Genomic DNA, 18,131 nt, shown 5'->3' with positions numbered 1-18,131 from the left:
TTAATTCTAGATAAAGCCTGACAAAAAAGTAAATTTATGCTTACCTGATAAATTAATTTCTTCTATGGTAGGACAAGTCCACGGATTCATCCTTTACTTGTGGGATATTATCCTCCTGCTAACAGGAAGTGGCAAAGAGCACCACAGCAGAGCTGTCTATATAGCTCCTCCCTCATCTCCACCCCCAGTGATTCGACCGAAGGTACAGGAAGAAAAAGGAGAAACTACAAGGTGCAGAGGTGACTGAAGTTTAAAATAAAAAAATATAATCTGTCTTAAAATGAAAGGGTGGGCCATGGACTCGTCATACCATAGAAGAAATTAATTTATCAGGTAAGCATCAATTTACTTTTCTTCTATAAGGTACAACGAGTCCACGGATTCATCCTTTACTTGTGGGATACAATACAAAGCTACAGGACACGGATGAACGGGAGGGACAAGACAGATGGTTAAACAGAAGGCACCACTGCTTGAAGAACCTTTCTCCCAAAAATAGCCTCCAAAGAAGCAAAAGTATAAAATTTGGAAAAGGTATGAAGCGAAGACCAAGTCGCGGCCTTACAAATCTGTTCAAGAGAAGCATCATTTTTAAAAGCCCATGTGGAAGCCACCCCTCTAGTAGAGTGAGCTGTAATCCTTTCAGGAGGCTGCTGTCCAGCAGTCTCGTCGTATGCCAAACGGATGATGCTTTTCAGCCAAAAAGAAAGAGAGGTAGCCGTAGCTTTTTGACCTCTACGTTTTCCAGAATAGACAACAAACAAAGAAGATGTTTGACGGAAATCTTCTGTTGCTTGCAAGTAAAACTTCAAAGCACGAACCACATAAAAGTTGTGCAACAGCATCTGAAGCTGACCGGATTCTGGGGCAGATGGCTGTCTCGCGGGATATGGCTGGGGATCCCACTCCTTTGAGGATAAGAGCCCAGAAGTCAGAGAATGCGGATCACTCACATATAGGCCGGATGAGATATCTCAGAGAGACCAGCCCGTCATTGGTAGATTGGAAGCCCCAGCTCTTGGATACCGACTCGCCTATTCCCGGGGTACAGCTGGCTGACCCCGATTGCCTCTCTACCACTCTTGCACTCCCCTCCGACATGCAGGTCCCCCACACTCTCGCACTTTACACAGAGCCGCGGCAGAGTGGACCGGGAGCAAAGCGGAGCATAACATATGTGGGGTATGTCACGCTGCAGCGGACAGGGAAAAATACACATAGCCACGAGGAAATTAAAGCACGAGCCATTGCTGGCACATACCTGCAGCTTGCCAGGGTTGAAGTGACTTCACTCGCACATGAATCCGTTCCCGGTCATGGCTACTCACCCCACTTCCTGACCTACGCTGAGATCCCATCATGGTCCCCTTTCAGGTCTGGAGTGGGTTAACTAGAAACTCGCCTAGCTCTTTGCTATACCAGTGACGATACAGATTTTGAATGCATAGAAGTTCAAGCCATAGACCTCATATATTCGGGACATTGTCAAATTCCATAAGCCTTGGCGACGCTTAGTGTTGCTATTAAACATTCTCTTTTCTACATGCTCTGGACTGCTGCAGCATGGTACTGTCCTATCTTTGACTCTGTTGTGGCGATGGCCCTTTGTGTTCAGCTTATCTTTTATACAGAGTTACATTCTATTGTTGTCCTGTTCTCTAAGCTCACACGCATGTTTATAGCTATTATAAAATAATTAATGTTTTCCCCTTAAGCTTAATCATACTCAAAAGATCCATATTATTTACTGAGAGTTTCACTCTGTGAAAGTGGGGCTATATGCCAAGGGTTTATGATCATTATATCTTAAGTTCACTGTGTCACTGTAAATTACTGTATTCTCATCTCTACCAATTGCATGCAATCCCTAGAGGATTTATATACAGGATGGTAAATTATTTCATATTATGTGCATAAATATAAACCCTAATATATATATGTCATCACACTTAAGTTTATATGGTCACATTTTGTTTTGTCTTTTTCTCTCATATTTCTTAAATATTAAATTCCTCATATAAGTCCTATGCATATAGTTTTTTTTATCCTCACTAACCTAACCCCCTATTGGCACACATGCCTAAACTAGAGATATGGTAATACTAGGGGAGATTTGGGTTTTCTTTATTGTGATATGCTCCTTTAGCAGCGTATATAGCTACATGTACTATAACAGTGGCCCAATATAATTTACAGAATTTTAGGGAACTATCCTCATTGTTGCGCTCTCTTTTTTTGGAGAGTCCCAATTGAGGCTATAATAAAAGTATCATAGTTGTACATGTTCTGCAGCAGTATATATGGTCATGTAATTTAGCGTATACGTAGGGGCACTAACACTACTGGTATTGCGGTGTCCCTATATGTCACTATCCTTATTTCTATATCTATCACTAAGGTTCACCTCTTTCTTAATGTCACGTAACCACCCTTGGGTATAGGGCCCATACCTAGAGGGTAACATTAAGTCTATAAATATCCCATGTTTTCTGGGTGTATATTCAGTGATATTGTATGTCTATATACTGTTAGAATGACGGTTGCTATGTAGCCTTTAATTTGGGTTTGGGTTGGTCACCACTATGCAGCTTACAGTGACTTTGGCGATGTGTTCCCTAGATTACAGGGTTTTGTATTAATTTGCACTCCCCCCCCCTCCCCTTACTTCAACCTTAAGAGGTGCCTATCTGCAGTTGAATGCTGTGCTCCAATGTTGTAAAACATATTTAGTTATTTCATATTTATATATTTACCCTAGGGAGGGGGTGACTCTCTATATTATTTATTCACCCAATATGGTGAATTCTACTGCGGTACTAATCCGCTACTTTCCATATCTTTAAGCCAATTTTTTTCTTATGTAACATAAATGCGAATAGGTTCCAGAGTAACCTTATATGTTAAATGAGAACACATGGTGTATGGTGTTAACTATATTGTATACTTTATCTCTCTCTTATTACTACTATACTTTAATTAGTATTTTGCACCCTACGGGGTAAAAAGGTATATCTCATTTATGATCTTTATTATACATATGATAATTGAATATATCATACTAATGGACAAAACACTTTGCCAACGAGGTACTGTAGTATTCTATGATGTAAAACAAAAACAGAGGCGCCACATGTGTGGATCAATATAACCAGAAATCCAGTAAAGGAGTAGAATAAGGGTACTCACAAACGGGGCGGCACTCTCTTGTGCCAGTAGGGGCGGGCTGGTTTTCAACAGCAAACCAGCTGGCTGTGTGTCTCCCAGATGGATAGAGAATGCTTGTCTCCTGGATGTCAAACACCGGCCCAAAACTGCAGTGGAAGGAGGAGGAAGAGCTACAGTGCCCTTAGGTTACTGCTATGAGGATAGTAACACCAACACCAGACTTATGTAAAAGTATAAAATCAGTATTTTATTATACACAATAAAAATACCAAATGGTATAACAAATTACAGCTGGGTGATGACAACCTATCTCCCCATAGACCATACAATATAGCGACGCGTTTCTCGGGGAACAACCCGTTTCCTCAGGCTTGTATGTTTGTTGTATGCATAAATGCCCTTTATATAGGGCTCAGTAACCTAATGTTCAAATGAACCCTCCCCTTCCTTTACACGGATTGACCTATCATGTCCATCCTTTCCAAACACTCCCCATTGTTGTGGAGATGTACTGTTAAATTAGTTCTAATTATATATCACAATTAAGTTTGAATTTGTACAACTTCGTTTGCCTATGTGTCTCTGATAGTAATATATAAATAAGCAATTGGATCGATAGTTAACAGTCTCGATCGTTCACTATGTATAATGTTATTGTAGTGAGATAACTAACATATGTTCCATACCTAGCCAATAGGATTACGGCCATATCAGGGGCCTGTTCTGATATGGCAATCCCATTGGTTACGCTCTAGGCTGCATGTTGTGTTATCATGACGTAATGTCATGTGATCGGGAGTGTGGCAAATAGCTGTTGCATATTATGTTATCATGACGTAATGTCATGTGATCGGGGGTGTACCAAATTGCTGTTGCCGTAATTCCGACGTCCAGAGGGAATGACGCGTGATCACATGATCACTACGGCCCAAGCCTATATAGCTTTATCCTGTTGTGGTTGCTAGGGGCGACATGATTACGCCCATATCTAACTGCAGAGCCAGTGAAAAAGCGCAATTGTGATTAATGTCATGCCATTGGTTATTAATATATCGCTAGTGTCGAACTGACAATAATAAATGAGAAGTGCAGATTAGTGAGTGTATTACGCTAATAGTCCGATTTACACATTATGGACCCATGACAATCCAACATAGATGTGAAAAAAAACAAATCAGGGGTGTAGTTGTGAAAAAATTCCCTATCAATTAGTGGGATTATAAGAATAGACTTCGGAACTACAAAATACACTATAAATAAGTGGTTAGTGTTCCGAGGTCTATGTGTTACCATAATAAATGATAATGTGTATAATATAATAGGGATATTAGTGTAAGTAATGACCAACTAGTAAATAAATGATCATATATATATATATAATAAAATAGGGAAATTGGTGTAGGTAATAACTAACTAGTGAATGGTGCTCCGGATTTAAATAATAATGAATGTAATAGAAAAAATTACCTAAACAAGGTGACGTTGTCACCCAATGAAATAATGTGATGTACAAGTGTACTGGGGGTATTAGTGTAAGTAAAATTAAAGGGCTATATCAAAAGTGAATTATATTTAGATAATTACCAAAAGGTAATAATATTGCCACCCGATGATCTCTGAGGGTGTATAAATGTGCTAATAAGAGTGAAAATATGTGAAAAGGTGATATAATAAGGTCAAAGTGTTGAGGTTAAAATACCATGTATAGAATGTACTTAGTCTAAATTCCTAATGTATTAATACGTAACTATAATTAGAATTTCTCTATAGATAGAATTTTTCTATAGTTTGGAATATATAGTGCTTGTGAATGCGAACCAACAACAATGGGGTGTCGAAAAGTCCAGCGAACAAAATGCACATCTAGCCAAACATGTATTCAAACATCTAGCCAGACATGTATTAGATATAACAATGTCTCATATATAAATATGAACAAGAATATCTACACAAATGCTGCAGAGTCTATGACCTCGTTAAGGCCAGTGGGAAATAAGCTATTGAATTTATAAATCCAATAGGTTTCCCTTTGTCTCAATTTGGAAAACCTATTGTACATATTACTGGGAGGGATTCTTTCCAATGGTGTTATTTTGAATGAACATTTACCAGGAATATAACTATTGAATATATGTCTAGAAACACTGTGTTTCAGCGATTTAGATTCAATGTTCCTCAGATGTTCACTCCATCTGGTCCTGACCTTTCTACAGGTCCTACCTATATACTAGATCCCACATTGGCAGGACAATGCGTATATTATATAGTTGGAATCACAGGACAATCGATTTTTGATAGGTATTAACTCTTTTGTGTGGTTAACTAATATGTCACTGTGACCATGTGTTATATATTTACACATGTGGCATCGTTTCTTCCCACATCTAAAAGTCCCTATTTTGCTAAAAGTATGATTATTGTGAATATGATCTCTCGGTCTTATGATATTGGTAGATTTCCTTTTTGACATCACCACCTTACTAGGGGCTAGTTTTTGTTTGTAAGTAGGGGCTCTCTTGAACACTAATTTAGGTTGTGATGGAAGTGTTTTCTTCAGGACGGGGTCTTTTAGAAGGATCGGCCAGTGTTTCTTGAGGACTTTATTAATAATTTTATGGTTAGAGTTGTATTGTGTAATAAACAAAGGTTGCTTGTTAACAAAGGTTTCCTTATCTCTGTCTTTTGATGCGACAGAGGATAATAATTGCTCCCTATGTAGATTCTTGGCTTTCTCATAGCCTTTTGTGACTAATTCCGCAGGGTATCCTTTTTCGATGAATCTACATTTCAGGATCTGCGATTGCTGATTATATTGGTCAATGGTACTGCAGTTTCTTCGCAGTCTACAAAACTGACTAAAAGGAATATTAGTTTTCCATTTTGTTAAATGGTTGCTTGAGAAATGTAGGAAATTATTACAGTCCACTTTTTTAAAAAAAAGTGGACGTGGATATATTCTCTTCTTGGTCCCAGGATAGAACAACATCCAAAAATTCTATATTTTCTTTTTGTAAATTATGGGTAAAACTAATACCCATATTGTTGTCATTTAGATGTGATACAAAATCTAAGGCTTCTGATTCTAAACCATCAAAAATAAAGATCAGGTCATCTATATAACGGCCATAGAACACCAGATTGCCCCTCCATTGCAAATTATATATGTAGTGATCTTCATAACAACCCATAAAAAGGTTGGCAAAACTAGGGGCAAATCTGGTGCCCATGGCCGTTCCCCTAATCTGTAGAAAAAAAGAATCAAGAAACTGAAAATAATTGTGTTTTAAAATAAAATTAATGAGTGAAATCAGATATTCTTTTTGGTTTAGAGGCATATATAAATCTCTATTCAAATAGATCAAGGTGGTGTTGATCCCCAAATCATGAGATATATTCGAATAAAGTGATCCAACATCACATGTGAGCCAAAGATACTTCTTATTTTTATCCAATTGCACAAGAGAAAGTTTATTAAGCAGGTCTTTAGTGTCCTTAATGTAAGATGGTAAAGTAATGACATACCTCTGTAGGTAAATGTCAATGTATTCTGACAATCTGTCGGTGATACTATTCATGCCAGCTATAATGGGCCTACCAGGAGGCTCTTTTTCGTTCTTGTGCAATTTGGGTAGGTGGTAGTAATAAGGTATGCTAGGATGGTCTGGGGTTAGGTATCTTTTCTCTTTTTTGGTGAGGATCTGTAAATTAAGGCCTTTTTCCAAAAAGGTGTTAAGAATTTTCATATACTCTGTGGTGGGATCATACTTTAGTTTAGTGTAATAATTGGTATCCTCTAGAATTCTACAAGCTTCTTTTACATAGTCAGAATAATTCTGCAGCACTATGCCACCGCCCTTATCAGCCTGGCGGATGACCAAGTTTTGGTCATCCATCAGACTTTTAAGGGCTCTAGCTTCGTTGGGCCAAGTTCTCTTTTTACCCATAATCCTTTTTGGCATAGATTCAAAATCTTCTAAGACTAGTTGCTGATATAAGTCTATATAAGACACTTCTTCCTTGGGTGGATAGAAGGATGAGGGGGGAGCCAATGAAGTATGTATTACTCCTTCAAAAAGTTCCTCCATTAGTGAGCTCGGATCATATGATATAACCATAGAAGGATTTCTCATTTGACCTGAATTTAATAGGATAGGTGAGCCCTCTATGTTTTGTTTTCTCAAAGCCTTCATTGCAAAATATCTCTGAATTGATAATTTGCGTGTATATTTATTTAAATCCACAAAAAGTTCAAAAATGTTATGCGGGTTAGGAGGGCAATAAGAAAGACCTCTTCCCAGAACTCTCACCTCATCATCTGAGAGTATATGGGAAGAGAGATTAAATATACCCTTTCTTAGTTTGAGTTTTTCTTTTTTGTTGGTTTTCCCTCTCCCTCGCCTTCCCCGTTTGGATGGGGTCTTTTCTTTTGATTTGTGGTAGGGTTCGGTCGCCTCCATAAGGGTGCGAGGTTCGAATTCTCTAAAAAAGGCCCAGATGGAGTGGGGGGAATGGTAGTGGCCTTTGATGTGGAGGGTCTTACTTCTCTCAAGTGGTCAAATACCTCATCCTGCCCGGAACTGAGGGCTTGGAATCTATTATTGATGGGAATATAATTAGGGTTGTGGTATTCCTGATATTGTGGTGTACCTCTATAATCCCTATCTGCATAGGTTAATCTATTATAGTGAGGTTCTGTATTCCGGTTAGCACCCGGGACCTCATTGTATTGCTGGGAATCAGTGTTACGGTTACCATTGTAATCCCCATGATGGTTCTCACGTGGGTAACTGAATGGGTTCTTTTGATTGTGTTTATTGTTCCGATTGGAGTTATAATGGGACTGATGATTGTGGTTATTTTTGTTTTTGTGACGTTGAACCACGGTCCAATCATTGACTTTACTGGGTTTATTTCTATTGTAAGTGTAAACTTCCCCTTTACTATAGTCTTCTTCATCTCTTTTAATTTTATTGTTCTTATTAGTTATGATTTCTGTCTGGTATTCATCTACTGATTTAATCGTTTGAGTGTTAAGTTTATGGTATTCAGGATGTTCTTTGAACCCTTCTAGTTCTTTCTGAATGTTGTCTATTTCTACCCCTACCTCATCTACCAATAGCTGTCTATGGGAGATGAGTAGGTCAATAAGTTTGAAGGAACACTCATCCAAAATATCATACCACTTGGTAAGCAAATCTGGGTTGTTCTTAAAAGAGCAATTCTTAAAAACATGCAAACCCCTCTTTTCTTTATATTTCTTTAAACAGTCTAGATCCCACCAGTGCCTATTCTCATTTTTGAGTAAGTCTTCCAACTTAGTAAACAGACTCTCTATACTGGCATTGGTGGCGGGGTCAACAATGATTCCTGTATTGTTATCATCATGTGTGGTACTTTGTCTCCTTAAAGCTCTCTCAGAGGAAGACAACATGTTGATGCAAGATAATAACAATAGAGGCAAATAATATAAAATAAAACCAACAATTGTAAAATGTATTCTAAAATTAAAAAATAATAAAGAATAATAAAGAAAATATATAAACATATATGTGAATAATGAAAAGTAGCAGCTCTCCTATCAAACCAAAAACCAGGTAAATATAAAACTATGCAGGAGTCACCGTGATGATACTCTCACTGGGCTCCTATAGGAGGCGCTTAAATCTGGTGTAGATAGTAAAAAGATGCTAGTACATGGAATGTAGAAAAAAGACGGCTAGCAATGAAACAGATGACAGTGTTTTACACCAGTATGCCAACACAGTTCATAAATTATGAGAAATGAAAAATATAAAATGTAAAATATAAAATGTATACGAATCAATGGTGTATGCAACCCAATCTGGAAAGTCCAGCGAGTCTCTTCAAATGTCCATCAGTACTTGAACAGGCTGCTCTCTGTCTTCACCCAACTGGATGATGTATTCTATGATGTAAAACAAAAACAAAAACAGAGGTGCCACATGTGTGGATCAATATAACCAGAAATCCAGTAAGGGTACTCAACAAACGGGGCGGCACTCTCTTGTGCCAGTAGGGGCGGGCTGGTTTTCAACAGCAAACCAGCTGGCTGTGTGTCTCCCAGATGGATAGAGAATGCTTGTCTCCTGGATGTCAAACACCGGCCCAAAACTGCAGTGGAAGGAGGAGGAAGAGCTACAGTGCCCTTAGGTTACTGCTATGAGGGATAGTAACACCAACACCAGACTTATGTAAAAGTATAAAATCAGTATTTTTTTATACACAATAAAAATACCAAATGGTATAACAAATTACAGCTGGGTGATGACAACCTATCTCCCCATAGACCATACAATATAGCGACGCGTTTCTCGGGGAACACCCCGTTTCCTCAGGCTTGTATGTTTGTTGTATGCATAAATGCCCTTTATATAGGGCTCAGTAACCTAATGTTCAAATGAACCCTCCCCTTCCTTTACATGGATTGACCTATCATGTCCTTCCTTTCCAAACACTCCCCATTGTTGTGGAGATGTACTGTTAAATTAGTTCTAATTATATATCACAATTAAGTTTGAATTTGTACAACTTCGTTTGCCTATGTGTCTCTGATAGTAATATATAAATAAGCAATTGGATCGATAGTTAACAGTCTCGATCGTTCACTATGTATAATGTTATTGTAGTGAGATAACTAACATATGTTCCATACCTAGCCAATAGGATTACGGCCATATCAGGGGCCTGTTCTGATATGGCAATCCCATTGGTTACGCTCTAGGCTGCATGTTGTGTTATCATGACGTAATGTCATGTGATCGGGAGTGTGGCAAATAGCTGTTGCATGTCATGTGATCGGGGGTGTACCAAAATGCTGTTGCCGTAATTCCGACGTCCAGAGGGAATGACGCGTGATCACATGATCACTACGGCCCAAGCCTATATAGCTTTAACTCTAATCTGTCAGATTGCACAGGATATAATTGCTTAAAACGTTTAAAAGGAGTAAATGAATTACCCAATTTATTCCATTCCCTGGAAATTACTTCAGAAATAGCACCAGGAACAGGAAAAACTTCTGGAATAACTACAGGAGATTTAAAGACCTTGTCTAAACGTTTAGATTTAGTATCAAGAGGACCAGAATCCTCAATTTCTAATGCAATTAACTTTAAGTAAAGAACGAATAAATTCCATTTTAAATAAATATGAAGATTTATCAGCATCAACCTCTGAAACAGAATCCTCTGAACCAGAAGAATCATTAGAATCAGAATGATGTTCATTTAAAAATTCATCTGGATAAAGAGAAGTTTTAAAATACTTTTTATGTTTACTAGAAGGAGGAATAACAGACATAGCCTTCTTAATAGATTCAGAAACAAAATCTCTTATGTTATCAGGAACACTCTGAACATTAGATGTTGATGGAACTGCAACAGGTAATGGTATTTTACTAAAGGAAATATTTTCTGCATTAACAAGTTTGTCATGACATTTAATACAAACAACAGCTGGAGGAACAGCTACCAAAAGTTTACAGCAGATACACTTAGCTTTGGTAGTTCCAGCACCAGGCAGCGATTTTCCTGAAGTATCTTCTGGCTCAGATGCAACATGAGACATCTTGCAATATGTAAGAGAAAAAACAACATAAAGCAAAATTGATTAAATTCCTTAAATGACAGTTTCAGGTATGGGAAAAAATGCCAAAGAACAAGCTTCTAGCAACCAGAAGCAATGAAAAATGAGACTTAAATAATGTGGAGACAAAAAGCGACGCCCATATTTTTTTAGCGCCAAATAAGACGCCCACATTATTTGGCGCCTAAATGCTCTTGGCGCCTAAATGCTTTTGGCGCCAAAAAATGACGCCACATCCGGAACGCCAACATTTTTGGCGCAAAAGAACGTAAAAAAAATGACGCAGCTTCCGGCGACACGTATGACGCCGGAAACAGAAAATATTTTTTGCGCCAAAAAAGTCTGCGCCAAGAATGACGCAATAAAATGAAGCATTTTCAGCCCCCGCGAGCCTAACAGCCCACAGGGAAAAAGTCAAATTTTTTAAGGTAAGAAAAAATGATTGATTCAAATGCATCATCCCAAATATGAAACTGACTGTCTGAAAATAAGGAATGTTGAACATCCTGACTCAAGGCAAATAAATGTTTGAATACATATATTTAGAACTTTATAAAAAAAAGCGCCCAACCATAGCTTAGAGTGTCACAGAAAATAAGACTTACTTACCCCAGGACACTCGTCTACATGTTGTAGAAAGCCAAACCAGTACTGAAACGAAAATCAGCAGAGGTAATGGTATATATATATATATATATATATATATATATAAGAGTATATCGTCGATCTGAAAAGGGAGGTAAGAGATGAATCTCTACGACCGATAACAGAGAACCTATGAAATAGACCCCGTAGAAGGAGATCATTGCATTCAAATAGGCAATACTCTCCTCACATCCCTCTGACATTCACTGCACGCTGAGAGGAAAACCGGGCTCCAACCTGTCGCGGAGCCCATATCAACGTAGAATCTAGCACAAACTTACTTCACCACCTCCATAGGAGGCAAAGTTTGTAAAACTGATTTGTGGGTGTGGTGAGGGGTGTATTTATAGGCATTTTGAGGTTTGGGAAACTTTGCCCCTCCTGGTAGGAATGTATATCCCATACGTCACTAGCTCATGGACTCTTTGCTAATTACATGAAAGAAATCCCTGTCCTTGTTCCTCCTGTGGAACTGAATGGATCACTCCCATAACTAGGAGGTCTTGAACACAGTGTAAGAATGTCTCTCTCTTTATCTGGTTTGCAGATAATTGTGAAAGGTGAAATCTCCCTTTTGGAGGAGAAGCTTTGAAGTCCAGAAGATACCCCTGGGATACAATTTCCAACGCCCAGGGATCCTGGACATCTCTTGCCCAAGCCTGGGCGAAGAGCAAAAGTCCGCCCCCTACTAGATCCGTTACCGGGTAGGGGGCTGATACTTCATGCTGTCTTAGGGGCGGCAGCAGGTTTTTTGGCCTGCTTACCTTTGTTCCAGGTCTGGTTAGGTCTCAAGACCGACTTGGACTGGGCAAAAGTTCCCTCTTGTTTTGCATTAGAGGAAGTTGATGCCGTACTCGCCTTGAAGTTTCGAAAGGCACGAAAATTAGTCTGTTTGGTCCTTGATTTGGACCCATCCTGAGGAAGGGCATGACCTTTTCCTCCAGTGATATCAGAAATGATCTCCTTCAAACCAGGCCCAAATAGGGTTTGCCCCTTGAAGGGAATGTTAAGCAGCTTAGACTTTGAAGTAACGTCAGCTGACCATGATTTAAAGCCATAGTGCCCTAAACGCTTGAATAGCAAAACCAGAATTTTTAGCCGTTAGTTTAGTCAAATGAACAATGGCATCAGAAACAAAAGAATTGGCTAGCTTAAGTGCTCTAAGCTTGTCAAGTATGTTATCCAATGGGGTCTCTACCTGTAAAGCCTCTTCCAGAGACTCAAACCAGAAAGCCGCAGCAGCAGTGACTGGGGCAATGCATGCAAGGGGCTGTAGAATAAAACCTTGTTGAATAAACATTTTCTTAAGGTAACCCTCTAACTTTTTATCCATTGGATCTGAGAAAGCACAACTGTCCTCGACAGGGGTAGTAGTACGCTTAGCTAGGGTAGAAACTGCTCCCTCCACCTTAGGGACTGTCTGCCATAACCTGCACGCCATTCCCCCGCTGAAGTTACCTCTCTCTTCAGTCATGTGTGAGAACAGCAATGGATCTTAGTTACAACCTGCTAAGATCATAGAAATCACAGGCAGATTCTTCTATTTTCTGCCTGGGACAAAATAGTACAACTCCGGTACCATTATTTAAAAATAAACTTTTGATTGAAGAAAAAAACAACTATGTTACACCACTTCTCTCTTACTACCTCCATGCTTGTTGAGAGTTGCAAGAGAATGACTGGATATGGCAGTTAGGGGAGGAGCTATATAGCAGCTCTGCTGTGGGTGATCCTCTTGCAACTTCCTGTTGGGAAGGAGAATATCCCACAAGTAATGGATGATCCGTGGACTGGATACACCTTACAAGAGAAACTAGATTTGGATGTTGAAAAGGACCTTGAATGAGAAGGTCCAGTCTCACTGGAAGTTTCCACGGAGGCAGAGAGGACATGTTCACTAGATCTGCATATCAAGTCCTGCGTGGCCACGCAGGCGCGATTAGAATTACGGAAGCCCTCTCCTGTTTGATCCGAGCAATCACTCGGGGAAGGGGGGGAAACGGTGGAAACACATAAGCTAGGTTGAACGACCAAGGCACTGCCAAGGCATCCATCAGTTTGGCCTGAGGATCCCTCAACCTGGATCCGAATCTTGGGAGCTTGGCATTCTGTCGAGACGCCATCAGATCCAACTCCGGTCTGCCCCATTGGAGAATCAGTGAGGCAAATACCTCTAGATGGAGTTCCCACTCCCCTGGATGAAAAACCTGTTGGCTTAAAAAGTCCGCTTCCCAGTTGTCCACTCCTGGGATGTAGATTGCTGACAGATAACAAGAGTGGGCCTCCGCCCATTGAATTATCTTGGATACTTCTGTCATCACTAAGGAACTCCTCGTTCCTCCCTGATGATTGATGTAAGCCACAGTCGTGATGTTGTCCGACAGGAATCTGATGAATTTGGCCGAAGCCAACTTAGGCCACGCTTAAAGCGCATTGAATATTGCTCTCAATTCCAGAATATTGATTGGAAGTTGAGACTCTGAGTCCATAGACCCTGAGCCTTCAGGGAATTGAAGACTGCACCCCAGCCTAGTAGGCTAGCGTTCGTTGTCACTATCACCCACGAAGGTCTGCAGAAGCACATCACTTGGCACAGATGATCCGGCGACAACCACCAAAGAAGAGAGTCTCTGGTCTCCTGGTCCAGATTTATCTGAGGAGATAAATTTGCATAATCCCCATTCCACTGTCCGAGCATGCACAGAATGATGTCCATTGCCGCCACCATCAATCCAATTACCTCCATGCACTGAGCCACTGACGGCCAAGGATTGGACTGAAGGGCTCGGCATGTAATTAGAATCTTTGACTTTCTGACCTCCGTCAGAAAAATCTTCATGGCTATAGAATCTATCAGAGTTCCCAAGAAGGGAACCTTTGTCTGTGGAATTAGTGAACTTTTTTCTAAATTCACCTTCCATCCGTGAGTTCTCAGAAAGGACAACACTGTGTCTGTATTAGACTGTTAGATGATAAATTGATGCCTGAATCAGAATATCATCCAGATAAGGCGCCACTGCTATGCCCCGCAGTCTGAGAACTGCCAAAAGGGACCCTAGAACCGTGAAGATCCTGGGTGCTGTGGCCAACCCGAAGGGAAGAGCCACAAACTGAAAATGTTTGTCCAGGAAGGCAAACCTTAGGTACTGATGATGATCCTTGTTGATAGGAATATGCAGGTATGTATCCTTCAAGTCCACGGTAGTCAAATATTGACCCTCCTGGATCATTGGTAAAATTGTTCGAATAGTCTCCATCTTGAAAGATGGGACTCTGAGAAACTTGTTTAGACTCTTAAGATCTAAAATAGGTCTGAACGTTCCCTCTTTTTTGGGAATTTTGAGTAAAACCCCCGCCCCTGTTCTAGTCTTGGAACGGGACTAATTACTCCCATAGTAGAGAGGTCTTTTACACAACGTAAGAACGCCTCTCTTTTTATCTGGTCTACAGACAATCGTGAAAGAAGAAATCTCCCTCTTGGGAGAAAGCTTTTGAATTCCAGTTGATACCCGTGGGTCACGATTTCTAATGCCCAAGGGTCCTGAACATCTCTTGCCAAAGCCTGGGCAAAGAAAGAAAGTCTGCCCCCTACTAGATCCGGTCCCGGATCGGGGGCCGCCCCTTCATGCTCTCTTGGTAGCAGCAGCGGGCTTCTTGGGTTGTTTACCCTTGTTCCAAGCCTGGTTGGGTCTGCAGACGGACATGACCTGAGCAAAATTCTCTTCCTGTTTGGTGGAGGAAGAGGAAGAAGAGGGTACTCCTTTAAAGTTCCGAAAGGAGTGAAAATTATTTTGTTTACCCCTCATCTTAGCAGACTTATCCTGAGCTAGAAGATGACTGTTACCTCCAGTAATGTCAGAAATGATTTCCGTTAACTCAGGCACGAATAGGGTCTTACCCATGAAAGGAATAGCCAAGAGCTTTGATTTAGATGACACATCAGCAGACCACGATTTTAACCATAACGCTCTACGCGCTAAAATGGCAAATCTGCATTTTTAGCCGCCAGCTTAGCAATCTGAAAGGCGGAATCTGTGATAAAAAAAAATAGCTAGCTTGAGAGCCTTAATTCTATCCAAAATATCCTCTAAAGGGGTCTCAATCTTAAGAAACTCTTCTAGAGCATCAAACCAGAAAGCCGCTGCAGTAGTAACTGGAACAATGCAGGCTGTCGGTTGTAAAAGGAAACCCTGGTGAATAAATAACTCCTCTAATTTCTTATCCATAGGGTCTTTGAAAGCACAACTGTCTTCAATAGGAATAGTTGTACACTTAGCCAGGGTAGATATAGCTCCCTCCACCTTAGGGAGGGTTTGCCAAGAGTCCCGAATGGTGTCTGATATGGGATACATTTTCTTAAAATTAGGAGGAGGAGAGAACGGTATACCCGTTCTGTCCCACTCCTTTATAATCTCCGAGATTCTCTTGGGAACCAGAAAAACATCAGTGTAAGCGGGAACTTCCAGATATTTGTCCATTTTACACAATTTCTCTGGTGGTACCATAATAGGGTCACAGTCATCCAGAGTTGCTAAAACCTCCCTAACAGGCAGAGGTGTTCCAGCTTAAATTTAAAGGACATGACGTCCGAATCTGTCTGAGGTAACACTTCCCGATTCTGAAAGTTCTCCCTCAGACAAAAGTTCCATGACCCCCAACTCAGATTCCTGTGAGGGTACATCGGAAATAGCCAACAAAGCATCAGAGGACTCAGTATTTACATTGATTCCTGTCCTACTGCGTTTACCCTGTAACACTGGTAACTTAGATAATACCTCTGTAAGGGTAGTTGACATAACAGCAGCCATATCCTGCAGAGTAAAGGAATTAGACGCGGTTGAGGAACTCAGCGTCGCTTGGGTGGGCGTTAAAGGTTGTGACACTTGGGGAGAATTAGGCGGCATATCCTGATTCTCTTCAGACTGAGAATCATCCTTAGGCACACTTTCTTTACATAAAATATGCTTTTTACATTGTAAGGCCCTTTCAGTACAAAAGGTACACAAAGTAAGAGGGGGTTCCACAATGGCCTCTAAACACATAGAACAAGGAGTTTCCTCAAGTTCAGACATGTTAGACTAGCAATAGCCACAATAGTCGTTAATAACCTTATATACCGATTCAAAGAATTTTCTGAAAAAATGTACTGCACCTTTAAAAACATAATTTAAGCTTACCTGATAAATTTATTTCTCTTGTGATGTATCGAGTCCACGGATTCATCCTTACTTGTGGGATATTCTCCTCCCCTACAGGAAGTGGCAGAGAGAGCACCCACAGCAGAGCTGCCTATATAGCTTCCCCCTTAGCTCCACCCCCCAGTCATTCGACCGAAGGCTAGGAAGAAAAAGGAGAAACTATAGGGTGCAGTGGTGATTGAAAGTTTAAAAATAAAAATATATATGCCTGTCTTAATAAACAGGGCGGGCCGTGGACTAGATACATCACAAGAGAAATCAATTTATCAGGTAAGCATAAATTCTGTTTTCTCTTGTAAGATGTATTGAGTCCACGGATTCATCCTTACTTGTGGGATACCAATACCAAAGCTTTAGGACACGGATGAAGGGAGGGACAAGACAGGGACCTTAAACGGAAGGCACCACTGCTTGTAGAACCTTTCTCCCAAAAATAGCCTCCGAAAAAGCAAAAGTATCAAATTTGTAAAATTTGGAAAAAGTATGAAGCGAAGACCAAGTTGCCACATTACAAATCTGTTCTACAGAAGCCTCATTTTTAAAAGCCATGTGGAAGCCACAGCTCTAGTATAATGAGCATTAATTCTTTCAGGAGGCTGCTGTCCAGCAGTCTCATAGGCCAAATGGATGATGCTCTTTTCAGCCAAAAGGAAAGAGAGGTAGCCGTAGCATTCTGACCTCTCCACTTACCAGAATAAACAACAAACAATGAAGATGTTTGACGGAAAACTTTAGTTGCTTATGAGTAAAACTTTAAAGCACGAACCACATCAAGATTGTGCAACAGACGTTCCTTCTTAGAAGAAGGATTAGTACACAGTGAAGGAACAACAATCTCTTGATTGATATTCCTGCTAGAACCAACCTTAGGGAGGAACCCAGGTTTGGTACACAAAAACTACCTTATCTGCATGGAAAATAAGATAAGAGGAATCACAATGTAAAAGATGTAGCTCAGAAACTCTTCGAGCCGAAGAGATAGCTACTAAAAATAAAACTTTCCAAGATAGAAGCTTAATATCCAGGGAATGCATAGGTTCAAACGGAACCCCTTGAAGAACTTTAAGAACTAAATTTAGGCTCCATGGCGGAGCAACAGGTTTAAATACAGGCTTGATTCTGACCAAAGCCTGACTAAATGCTCGAACGTCTGGGACATCTGCCAGACATTTGTGTAGAAGAATAGACAAAGCAGATATTTGTCCTTATAAAGAACTAGCTGATAATCCCTTCTCCAAACCTTCTTGGAGAAAAGTCAATATTCTAGGAATCCTAAACTTACTCCACGAGTAACCTTTGGATTCACACCAATAAAGATATTTGCGCCAAATCTTAAGATAGATTTTCCTGGTGACAGGCTTTCTAGCCTGAATCAGGGTATCAATGACCGACTCAGAGAAACCACGCTTTGATAGAATCAGGCGTTCAATCTCCAAGCAGTCAGGCACAGAGAAATTAGATTTGGATGCGTGAACTGACCTTGGATTAGAAGGTCACGCCTCATTGGCAGAGATCATG

The 18,131-nt window shown here is 40.2% G+C and overlaps 1 protein-coding gene across 1 annotated transcript in view; it reads right to left on the bottom strand.

The window, feature by feature from the left end:
• ASH2L (ASH2 like, histone lysine methyltransferase complex subunit) overlaps positions 1-18,131 on the bottom strand; it is a 579,627-nt gene that overhangs the window by 475,897 nt on the left and 85,599 nt on the right. Inside the window, exons 4-5 of the mRNA XM_053719418.1 lie at positions 7,564-8,578; positions 6,761-7,480 (exon numbers count right to left, since the gene is read on the bottom strand). Coding sequence (XP_053575393.1) covers positions 6,761-7,480; positions 7,564-8,578 — 1,735 coding nt within the window. The remainder of the gene's footprint in view (positions 1-6,760; positions 7,481-7,563; positions 8,579-18,131) is intronic.

This window comes from Bombina bombina, chromosome 6, assembly GCF_027579735.1.
Source record: "Bombina bombina isolate aBomBom1 chromosome 6, aBomBom1.pri, whole genome shotgun sequence".
Taxonomy (NCBI): domain Eukaryota; kingdom Metazoa; phylum Chordata; class Amphibia; order Anura; family Bombinatoridae; genus Bombina; species Bombina bombina.
This window is presented reverse-complemented; position numbering and strand designations above follow the sequence as displayed.